The 12,922-nt window shown below is 32.1% G+C and overlaps 1 protein-coding gene across 2 annotated transcripts in view; it reads right to left on the reverse strand.

Annotated features, from left to right (window-relative positions):
* Positions 1-516: 516 nt before the first annotated feature.
* LOC133804131 (probable rhamnogalacturonate lyase B) overlaps positions 517-12,922 on the reverse strand; it is an 85,283-nt gene continuing 72,877 nt past the window's right edge. For both annotated transcript variants that reach the window (XM_062242289.1, XM_062242288.1), the window contains 2 exons: positions 1,034-1,184; positions 517-942 (listed from right to left, as the gene is read on the reverse strand). In XM_062242289.1, coding sequence (XP_062098273.1) covers positions 682-942; positions 1,034-1,184 — 412 coding nt within the window. In that variant the 3' untranslated portion in view covers positions 517-681. The remainder of the gene's footprint in view (positions 943-1,033; positions 1,185-12,922) is intronic.

The raw sequence follows: 12,922 nt of genomic DNA on the forward strand, positions 1-12,922 counted from the left end.
ACTCCTAATATTCTATACCTAGCTACCCACTCTCTTTTAGTTTTCTCTCTAAGAATTCTCTTCTCATGTGTTGAGACTTGCCCACACAAACACTAAGTTATTCTAGAGAAAGACTTGGAAGACTGTGGTATTGTTTCAAAGTTATTTGGATTCCTTCTAATACCTAGCATCCAAAAGGTATAGTCTTATTCCGCTGCGTATTCGTAAGTACTATAATCTCTATTATGTTATTTACGAATCTCTATATGAAAACTACATATATGCATGTATTTATGTTTTTTACATATATGCATGTATTTATATTTTTTATTATATGTTATTTTGTGCAATGTCGAGCATGCATATAACCTTATATAACTGAGATGCTACACTGAATAACTTTGTTTCTCACCCAACCCCATAATCTCAGCCACAACCTCGCCCTGATTCAATTCTTACTCCAATGTAAATCCCATGAATTGGCATTCAAATATAGTCCTATATTATAATGCAAAATAAAAGATAGTATTATAATAAGATAGTAATATATAGTCCAACTTAATAAAATAAATTAGAATACAAAGTAGTAAACGTGGTGTCAATGTGCACTAACTTACAATAAATTATGATACAGCTACAGCACACTAAATATGATCCAAAGGTGCCCTTATTAATAGGTATACATAGAATTAATACAGAAACTTAAATATACATGTCATGTCCTGTAGATCGAGGAGCTTCTAAACGAATATAATCATACATGAATCCTTGTAAGGGGCTGGTGTTGTTGGCCTGTGTTAGAAATATTGTATTAGTTTTTCCATTAACAAGTAGCGATCCTGGTATGCCTATGCTATATAGTCTGTATACACCATGAATTCCATGTCTAGCTATTGTGTTGTCGTGTCCAATTTCTCCAGTACTAAACAGAGGAGGATTTGCATTCTGATCATTTATTCGAACCTGTTTTTTTTTATTATTATAATTAGAGAAAAAACATTAAAAAAGAGAAATTTAAATGTGAAAGTTATAGGTATATAAGGTAAAGGCGCACCTCTAACTGAGCGGCATTTGCAGTGGCAAGGGCTATGCGGAGTTGAAAAGTTGCATCCACAGTAGTAGGAGTCTCGCTATTATAATTAGGCTTGTCAAGATCAAACTTTATTTGCCAAGTGGTGCCTTCATATGTGTCCTTATCTGTTCTCCTGCCATGTGTAGATACAATTAAAAACGTATTAGTTGGGAGGCTCAATAAAATAGTATTATATGCTAGTTACCATTGTGTCCTTATCTGTTTGTTTTTTCTTCTTCTCACAAAATATATATTTTAGATTTCTATCTATATGGTTACTAATAGAATTAAGAAATAAACCGGTAATGAAATCAGTTGCACCTGGGTAGTGCAGGTATTAGCTTTTTTATTATTATTTTTTATAACAATTTAGTTACCCTTTTATTTTTTAATTTTGAATGAAGTGTGGGGTAAATAGATGATTTTAATGACAATTGTAATTTCCTAAAAAAAAATGACGATTGTAATTAAAATAATTACACAAAATTATAAAAGAAATCAAAGAACTAAAATACTAAAATGCATCTGAAATTATAAAGTTCAAGATTCAAAAGACTGGATTTAGTTATTTAATAAGAAAACACACAAGTGATCGGAAGGAAAAGAAATTAAAAAAAGTTGATACTATATATTGATAGTAGATATATAAGAAGAATATTTATATTTCATGTAGGTAATGATCTTCACTGAACTTTATTGGTATTTAATGCTTATTTTTAATTTAATTTTATATTTGAATGATTATTGATATGTATATGTCTTTAATTCTATATATAAGATGCACAAATTGATTAATGATTGTTGAAAAGATTAATATTATTAATTATATATTGAAATTGTTGTATTTTAATAAATAAAAGACAGAAAAAAGTTTCCTATAAAACTAAGAGGCCCAAAACGAATAATTATGGTATAAATAATAATAAAAAATTAATATTATGAATAAAAACACATGCAAAAGACAGGTTTATACAATTTTGGTTGTTGAGTTTTATTTTAATACTAGTTTAGATTATATGTTTCAAACAATTACAAACAAAATCTTTTATCTTGTAAATTAGTAAAAAAAAACGATATTTTAGCTCAGTAGTTTGGATTCTTCCTGTTTTCTTTTTTATATTCTCCTCCCACGAGCCTAGCCCACCTATGACACTAAATTACTAATAACGAAAATATTTATCATTTTTTAGTTTAATATGGATCAAATTTGAGTTGACGGTATTATATTTTTTACCAAATTTACAAATCAGATGATAGTGTTTGTAATTATCTGAAATTATAAAGATTCAAATGGTTATTAGAAAAAATGATGGGACCAAAATAATATAAATCTAAAAATAAAATAACTTTTATGATTATTTATACTTGTGGATATAAAAAGAATAATAGTATAGATACTATACAAATATATATACATGTAAAGTTGGTAAAAGAAGAAACAATAGCAAAGATAACTTGTGGATTTTTCTTCATGGTTTAGAATTGATCAAAACTCCATCTTTAAAAAGTTAGAATGATTTACAAAGACAACAGAATTAATTTATTTACTAATCTTTAATGAAAGAGAGAGAAAAAAGACAATTTTTTTTTAAAAAAAATATTAATTACTGATATATATATATATATATATTACATGATGTATCTCATTATGTAAATTAATAAATTTATTTTTATTTTTGTATAATTTTTTTGACTGATATTTGTGTAAACTTTAAATTTTAGGAAACTATAAAATTGGAAGAGCGTTATGACAAGGTAATTGTAATAATTAGGTCATATGATTAAGAGCAATTCTAGTGAATGCTCCATTCTATTTTTAAAATACATCACCAAAAAAAAAATTTCTATTTTACATCAAAACTTTTACATTATACCATACATCGACATCTCTTTTTCTTCTCTATATTTTTTCTGCATCATTTAAATATTATTTTTTTATAGTAATAGAAAAGGAGAGAGAACAAAACACAAAGAAAAAAATTAGAATTAAAATGGAGAGAGAAAGAAAGAAAAAAGAATAAAATATTTTTGAAAATGAGCTAAATCTTCTGATCATGTAGAGAAGAATTTATGGTGTGGTATAATACAATATGCATTTTAGCTCACCCCCATTGGAGCATGTTTTTTTTTATTATTTCTTCAAAATTTTGAAGGATGCACTACTACAAAAAAGGGTTTTTAGGACTCGTGGGTCGCGAGCTCTTTATTTGAGAGTCTTGAAAAGTGAGGTTTTTAGGACTCGCATTGCGAGCCCTAAAATTTTTATTTTTAATTTTAAAAAAATTAATTAATATTTATAGCAGAGACCTGCGGCAGAACTCCGGCGACCGCCGCAGCGGCGCCACCACTCAAAGGTGGTGGTTGGGGAAAAATAGCAACTGGGTTTTGAAGCCCAAAGCACAAGGAATGCAGTGGTAGTGGTCATTTGGCTCGGGGTGGCTCGAGGCGGTCGGAAAATGCCCAAGAAGTTTCGGAAACCCACAAAGTCGTCGAACTTTGAAGGCACCGTCGAGAGAGCTAGGCGGCGCGTATGGCTTGAGGCTCGCCAGGTTGGGGATTTCGGGGACCACGGAACACGCCTAGGCGGCACGTGTAGGTGAACTGTGGCTGGAGAGCCGCCGGTCATGGCTGGTAGAGAGCTTGCGACAAGCTGCCACTACAACTTCAAGGGGTTCGTTTGACGTCTTCGATCGCACATGAGGCGGAGGGCTCACGGGGGTCAGAGGTCGACGACGTGCTGCATCTCCTGGGGTGGCGCGTGTAGTTTTTGGCAGCCGCAAGGTGGTCATCGGGGCTGGTAGATCTGGGAGGCGAGAGAGAGAGAGAGGGTGAGGCGGCTGGAAGAAAAGAGAGGAGAGAGAAGGGGTTGGTACAATTTTAGGGTTTTTCTAATATTTGTATTATCTTTTTTGTTATTTTTTAATAAAGCTAAATTTTATTTATTTATTATATTTAGGGCCAACTTTGAGTGCCCTCAATACTCTTTTAGGACACTCAAAGTGTGCCCTTAAAAATCTCTACTGACTCAAATTTTCTCATAGTCTTTTAGAACTCACGTTAGTAATTATGGCTCGCACTGCGTATCCTAAAATAAATTGTTTAAGGACTCTCAATAAGTGTCCTAAAAAGTCCAAGAACTTTTGTTAAAAAAATCAAACTTTTAGGACCCACATAAATTTTTAGGGTTCGCACCGCATGTCCTAAAAATAAATTCTTTAAGGACTCTCAATGAGCGTCCTATAAGCTTGTTTTTGTAGGAGTGATGAGCAATAGCTCATCCATTTAAGAGCACTCACAATAGATGCTCTACTCTATTTTTTCAAATACATCACCAAAAAAAAATTTCTATTTTACATCAAACATTTACATTACACCATACATCAACTATATTTCTTCTATATATTTTCTCTACATCATTTAAATATTATTTTTTATTCATTAAAATAGTAAAAAAGAAAGAGAAAGAAACAAAACAAAATATAATATAATTAATATAGAAAAGAAAGAAAGAAAAAAAATAATAAACTAATTTTAACTCATTGAATAGTTATCTTTATATGGATGTGGAGTAATACTATTCATTAAGATAAAAAAAATTGTATAAAATAGCTCAAATTTAGCTCACCTATTGGAAACTTATTTTTACCATTCTTCTTTATATTTTAGAAATTTAGCTAGTTTACCTCCAACTTTGTGATCTAAACAAAATCTAAAAACAAAATATTTCATAAAAGACACAAAGATCATGATGTGAATTCATTATACATATTAAACTAATACGTATAAAATATATTTTATATGCACATGTGCTCATCCATATCCCTATACACGTAAGCTACAAAGCTCACTCATCTCTTCTCTAAATAATTATATAATATTTATCTTCTAATTTAAATTTTAATCCGCCACCTCTTATGTACTTATAATATATAAATTAAAAAAAATTAAAATAGAAAACAATAGAACTAGCAAGTACTCTCTCTTTCTCTCTTTGTGCTAGTCTCCTTAGGGCAAGATATTTTACTAATTCAAGTTTTAGGATCACTCTCCTTCTTTTACTTGGCAAAATTTGCTTTGGGGAAGAGATTTTCTTAAGCGATGATTAATTTGGAAAATAAGTAAAGGTAACTCAATCCATACGCATCAGAATTACTGGATCCTAATCTTAGATTTATATCTTATAATTCTAAAAATAGTCCTCTCTCTAATCTTGTTTTCTTTTTCATCACTGCTTCTGGTACTTGGGACATTACTAAATTAAGGGATTATTTTTTAGAATAAATTGTTGAAGCAATCCTTACTATTCCTTTAACTTCTATATATAAGCCTAACTGTTTAATTTGAAGTTTAACTCACATTTGGTTTTTCACTGTTAAATCAGCTTATCATCTGACTTTTTCCCCAGTTTATACTTCATCAAATACTCAAGTCTTAAAAAGGTAGTGGTCTTCATTTTGGCATTACCAAAATTCCACCTAAAGTTAAGCATTTCATTTAGCGTGCTTATAATCATCTTTTACCATCAACTTCAATTCTTTTTTTTTTTTAAATGTTGCCTTCTCCGTCTTGCTTCGTTTGTAATGGAAATTTTAGTTTCTACGCTTAGTAGGAACTCATAATTAAAAATATATATATCACTCACTATTGACATCAAAAAATGATTCTACTCTTTCACTATTTTCCCAAAATTCCCCAGGCATATTTTTTAGCCTATCTCTTCATTTTCTCTCTCCTCTATTTCTCTCTCTCTCTCTATTAAAAAAAAACTACATGGGTAAGGTAAGTATAAGATAACTTAATATAATGACAAGTAAGTATCACTTAAGACACTAATTACTACATTTTAAATTGATATAGGCATGACTTTTGGGTATTTTTTTGCAATTTTTTTCTCATTTGAAATTCTGAAATCTACAAAAAAAATTAACTTTGTTAGATGGTTGTTCGATACTGCTCCATAATTGCTTGGTGTAATTTTTTGCAAGAGGCATAATTTTTTAATCGAGTGTCCGTATGGAGTGATTTTTTTTTAATTTTGGTATTTTTTCAAAATCTACACATTTGAAATGTGTATATACACATTTGAGAAATTTTAAAACTTGAAAACATACCAAAACATGTCTTAAACTTAAGGTATATTTTGAATTTTTGTATTTTGCTCATGCTTTACACATCCCAAATGTGTATATACACATATCAAACATGTATATCTCAACAAAAAAAAATCAAATTCAAAAAATATATATCACCTTAAACGGACACCCGAGTGAAAAATTACGCCTAGTATCGAGCAAAGTTAATTTTTCACGAGAATCATGATTTTGAATTCCCCATCAAGCTAAGTCAATTTTATGCAAATTTCAAAGTTTCATATCTGAAAAAATGAATCGCAAAATAAAACCCAAAGTTTGTCTAGATTTGTTCGAAATGTATATATTAGAGTCTTAATTGAACTTTTAGTAGGTTTAAGTTATAAATCATCATCAACAACTATCATGGGTATTTTTGTTTAGTTTAAGAGAGAATAGAAATGGAGGGGAAAGTGAGATGAGAAATGGAGGGGAAAAGAGAGAAAGAGAGAGGAGAAAACTAAGAAAAAAATGGTGGAGGGTATTGAAGTTGTGGACGCTTTTTTCAAAGAAAATGAGTGGTGATGATGGTGTAGTGGTGGCTGACGTGACTCTCCAGAGAGAGAGAAGTCGGAGGAAGAGTTAGGCTAAAAAAATGGGATGGGTATTTTTGGAAACAAGGCAAAAAATAGCATCATTTTTTAATGTTAGTGGTGACTAGCATATTTTAGATTTATGAGTCCACATGATGCATAGAAACTCAAATTTCCATTTTGTAATGGTTCTCATGAAATGGTTTCCATGTTCTACTATATTGTTCCAAAGCTCAAAAAATATGAAAAATTCAAATTTTGCATTTTTTTTTTTTTTTTGCCTTTAATAATCCTAACACCTCTGATTTTGAAATTTTCTATGTTTACTTTGGTCAATTAACAATAGGAATGCTAAGCTATTTGGGAAGCCTTCTATTTATCCAAAAGGAGTTGCTAGCTAGGTTATTTCCTTTTTACAAGATTATAAATCAGCTCAGCAAGTTCATCTTTATTCCATAACCTGTAAAGTTTGCAAAACTAATGTTAAATGGTTCGACCTCAAACAGGGTGCTTTTAGATTAATGTTGATACAACCATTGATACACAAGAAAACAAGATTGGGCTTGGAGTTGTGGTTAGGAATGATAAAGGCTTGGCTGTGGTTGGACTTTCAATTCCTTCTTTTGGAAATTTTAATTCTTCGATTAGGGAAAGCCAAGCTTTATTGCATGCTATAAAGTAGTGTTTAGTGGTCTTATTACCAATTACACATTTTGACATAGATTCTAAGGTTGTAATTGATAAACTATTATCCTCTAATGATGATCTATCTCCTCTTTCAGGTGAAGTTAAGGATATAAAAAGCTTATTATCTTTTTTCCCTAGTGTTGTTCTGTCTTATGTACCAAAACAAACCAATATATTGGCTCATAAATTAGCTAGGAAAGTTCTAGGGTTAGATAATGAGTTGGTTTGGAATGATTCTATTTCAGTCTGTTTTGGTATTTCTAACTCTTGTTCTTAGTGTTCTTATCTTAATGGAGTTTATTTAAAAAATAAATAAATAAAACTCTTTCTCTCTCTTACAAGTAACAAAAAATAATAATATAATAAATTAATAAAAGCAGAAAATAATAAAAGTTGTTTGACTGACCTCCCATGTCCATAAGGAGCTTCCAAGGAAGATAATAAACCATTTCAATTTTTTTTTAATGAGATAATAAAAGTTCATTCCCCCAAAATATTAACAATACAAAAGATAAAAAGAATAAAAACAAGGAGAATGAATGAAATACAGTTTTTAAAGTCATCTATGCCTGTATAATAAGATACTGTTATATATAGTGGTTTGGATATAATTGTATGTGTGTAATTATATATATAAATATTTAAATTTATACAATTACATTTATAACTCTAATTTTATGAATTACTAATGGAGAAAATATTAGTTCGGCCACTTGTATTTTAAGTAAATACCATATTTTATTTTTTGTTTTAGAAAATTTCAATTATGACTATTTTATAAAATCTATCAAAATTAACAAGTCTTGAATTTGTCTCATCTACAAAATGAAATGTGTTGTGATGTAATATGTTCATCTTTAAATATAGGAAAAATATGATTTTGATCCCTTTGTTTTGTCTAAATACGTTTTTTGATCCTATGTTTTGTTAAATTATATTTTAGATTCATTATTTTACAAAATGAATCAAAATAGTATCATAAACCCGATTTTGGTCAAAATAATTTCAAATATAATCTTTCCTTCTATGCTTCTCAGCCACATTCTCCGATTTTTGAACTCATTGCATCGTCGATGATCTAATAATTAATCTTATATGAGAAATTATTTTGACCAAAATAAGATCAAAGGTACTATTTTGATCCATTTTGCAAAACACATAGTCTAAAATATAATTTAAAACATATGATCAAGTAATCGTGCAAAACACAAAGACCAAAATGGTATTTTCCGTTAAATGTATGAGATTGTATCATTCTATTATTCTGTTATTTACTTCAGTATCTATTCACATTTCTCTATTTTAATGAATACTAAAACGCTATATTTAATTGGATAAGTCGGTACAAAGCACATACATTGAACATAATTTTAGTTAAGTTTATTTTAAAATATTACTTAAAAATCTCTATTTTAAATACATAATATATCTAATATATATAATTATATTAATTTTCTAAATATTAAAATTAAAAATAAAATTAAAACATATTTATATAATTTTAACTAATTAAAAAACCTAAATTTTCAAAAATATCATTATTATTTCAAATAATTGAAAATTTATGAAGAGAAATAATGAATTTTTCGTACTAATTTAGGAAAAATGCTATTTTGGCCGCTATATTTTTTCTGAATTCGTAATTGGCCCTTATGTTTTTGTTAAATGACAATTCAGATATTGTGTTTTACAAAATGGATCAAAATAGTATCCTAGACCCAATTTTGGTAAAATATTTTTAATTATAAGAATAATTCTTGGGTTTTTAGTAATGCGATGGATTCAGGGAAGCGGAGAAAGTGGTCGAGGAGCTAAGAAAGAAATATTATATTTGAAAATATTTTCACCAAAATCGGGTCTAGGGTACTATTTTGATCCAGTTTGTAAAACACAGGGTCCAAATTATCATTTAACAAAACATAAGGGTCGATCACGTATTCGGGAAAAATACAAAGGTCAAACTGATATTTTCCCTTTATTAATGTATAGCAATTTTATGTTTATAATTAAATTATTTAAATCTTTTTTTATTTTCAAACTTAGATTTTAAATTTTGAAAAAATATTATTAAAATTTGTTTTTTTAATACATTAGATATTTTATGTAGTTAGAATACGTATCTTTTGGTAATATATTAATAAATACTAAGGGTGCATTTGGAAAACCACTCTGTAATTAGAATTGGGTGTAGTTCGAAATAATTATTCAATTTGACATGTTTTTCTGACCATGTAATTGTTGGGGAAGAGTGAGATAACACCACCACAAATAATAGAATCCACACAAAATTTGGATTGATAGAGACTTAAAAAAGATTGAGAAAGAACTTGCAAACCCAAGTAGAACAATGGAGTTCTTCAATCTTTGATGAAGCTTTGAAACCCTAGGCAAGACCACCACTTTCTTTGAGAAAATCCTTCAAGAAAATCAAAAACCACAAAACTAAGGCTTATACACATTGAGAGACGTTGTCCTAATACTCTATTTCTCAGCCACTATTGATGCTTGAGGCATTCTCTTGAGGAAATGATGACTGACATTGAACATGTAACGACCCAATTTGCTAATAAGGCTTAAGGGCCTTGATTAGTGTGTCGGGAGGGCATAATTGGATTATATGTGATTTAATGATTAAAGCATGTTATATGATTATTTGAATATCTGTGATGCATGACCATGTGTATTAGTATGCATATAGGCCCTGATTAGGTTAAAATGGCATAATTGTAAATTTTGGCCCGTTGAGGGCATAACTGTATATATTTGTGATAAATTGTCGAGACCACATTATTATGTGGATATATTTGTAATTTGTGACTCAAGGCGATCCTAGTGAGCGATTTAGCGAAAAACTCATGGTGGGGATTTATACCCGGCTCGGGGCGAGCCTGGGGTATTTCTGGGAATTTAGAGAATATATTGGGGTCAATTTTGACATTGAGGAATATAATTGGTGATTAGTTAGGTGTCGGGAAGTAAGCGGTAGATATTAGAGGCACTTGAGGAATTAGCGGGAATTGGGTGAAATGACCAAAATGCCCCTAGGTGGATTAAAAGGTTTAGGATTTATGGGAGGGTATTGTGGTCATTTGGCTTATAAAGGATAAATGTTATTAGGCTTTATGCCTTAGTGGATTGTGTAGAAATGGCTGGAATTCTGAAGGAAAGAAAGGAAAGAAAAGAAGGAAAAAGGGAAATTGGAAGTCTATCTTTCTCTCTCTCGGTTTAAGCTTTTCCTCACCATTTCTTGAGGTCTTTTGGGGCAGAAACTCAGGGAGAGTCAGAGCAGAAGCTTGAGGCTAGGGATCTTGGTCTGATTTGAGGAGTTGGCAGGGGATACTCATCTTTTGAGGCAAGGTTCAAGGTAGTTTTCAGTTTCTAGTTTTTGGTATTGTCATGGATTTTGAGCTGAGTTATGAGAATTCTAGGGAAATTGAAGCTGAGATTTGAGGAGGAGAAGGCTGAACAAGAGAGGGAGACAACCTAGGCTAAGCTCATCCATCAAAGGTAAGGAACTTTAGTTTTAAGCTCTGTGATTTCTGTGGTTTTGCTGAGTTTCTGAGCCTTAGGTCCAGCTATGGTGAATTCTTTGATTAGGGGTGCATGTGATTGAATTATGTGTGGTTGGGATGTTTGGGATGAGTGGAGGATGTTGGTAGGCTTGTTTTTAAGTTTGGTTAAAGTTTGGTTGAAGTTTGGAAGAGTTTTAGTAAGGTTTGGCTCGGGAAAATTCGAAAGAGAAAATGTTGTGCAGGGCTGTGCTGTGACTAGCGCTACAGCGCTAGTCACTGGGCGCTGTAGCGCTAGGCCCTAAAGTTTCTGAGCCTTTTGGCTCTGTTTGTAGCACTGTAGCGCTCTCCTTAGAGTGCTGCAGTGCTACCCTATTTCCAGAAAGGGGTTTTTGGGTTATTTTCAAGGGTTTTTGCCCGAGGGTTCGGGGTTTGATTCCACTACCCCGTTTGGTGGAATTAGGGCTTCCCAAGGGCTCGGGATTGGTCCCGAGGCTAGGTTTTGGACTTAAGGTTTGGTGATGATTCTGATCTATGGTTGTGACTAGGTGTACACTAGGGCTCAAGAGGGATCGTGCTTGAGGATCAAATCGAACAAAGCTAGCAAACCTAAAGGTAAGAAAACTGCACCCGGTTATGTGTTTGTGATGGGACTAAGTGCTCCTGATATCTATATAAAGTCATAGATGGTATTACGCCATGGGACATGTGATAAACGTCCTGAGGGTGCCATAAATTATACTTGCGCACAGGGCGCGGCTCGGCCACTGGTAGCCGAGGACAACTTAATATTCACTGAGCTCGGTTTAAGCGGGCCGGAGTCAGTGGGATAAATAGAGGGTGTGGCCTAAGGGCATTAACCCTAGTTATCATATGTGGATTGATTATTGATATGAAATGATATACTTGGTATGCTGAATACTTGATTAACATGAATGCTTAAACCGTTGAGTATATGCTTATACGGTATGAGTTACCTGATTGTCTGTTGAATGATTGTGCTCTGTTATTGTGTTTTCTTGCTGGGCCTTGGCTCACGGGTGCTACGTGGTGTAGGTAATGGCAAAGGCAAGTTGGACCAATCCTGAGATGGAGAGCTGCGGGGCTGAATGTACATAGTCAGCTGTTCGGCCGCCACGGCCTGAGGAGTGGAACAAGACGAGAAATGATTAACTGTCTATTTTGCCTTAGAGTGGTTAATCACTGTATTTAAATCTTAAATCTTTTGTAAACAATCTCTAACTTATAACTTTTGGGATCCCGTGTAAAAAGAAAATGTCTATTTATAAGAAACGCAGCTTTTGAGACCAAAATCTTTTAACCCTAGTTCAGCTATAGTTTCAGGATACGTTTTGAACTAAATGACTTGATTAGCAAGTCTTGCACTTTTATAAACACACGGTGTAACGGTCTTGGCTATCCAGGGCATTACATAACAAGCCTTCAACTCTCTAAGTCAAGCACTTTCTTGGAGAGTTCTTGGAGGAAACTAGAGATTCTTGGAGCTAGAGAGAGAGGACCGGGGGGGGGGGGGGGGGGGGGGGGTGGTAGAGAGTGATCAAATCTCCCAAATCAATGTTTTTGACCCATATATACAGTACGCACCGTTATTAGGTCTAACCAATAGGATTAGACTTGCAAAACATGTTATTTTGAGCATTTACGTAAATCCACGTAATACAGCTCTAGAAACCCTAGCTTCCAAGTAATGTGTTGCCTCCTGGGTGGTGACTTATCGACACCCCCTCTAACTTTGGACACTTCCAAAGGTCCAAAAAATGCTCCAAATGCCACCAAACTTTTTAAGAACCCTTAGATACTTTTATGTATCACTTTGGACCCAAATTTGCATTTTCTAAGTGCCTGCAATTTGAAAGTCAAATTCACATCTTCACAATGTGAATTCTACTAAGTATTTATACCTTGCTTGTATTTTAACACTTTATCATTTGTATTTAACCAATTATAACAATCCCCCACTTGGTTAAATACAAGTCACATTCTCTACCTTAA

This window comes from Humulus lupulus, chromosome X (assembly GCF_963169125.1).
Source record: "Humulus lupulus chromosome X, drHumLupu1.1, whole genome shotgun sequence".
Lineage (NCBI taxonomy): Eukaryota > Viridiplantae > Streptophyta > Magnoliopsida > Rosales > Cannabaceae > Humulus > Humulus lupulus.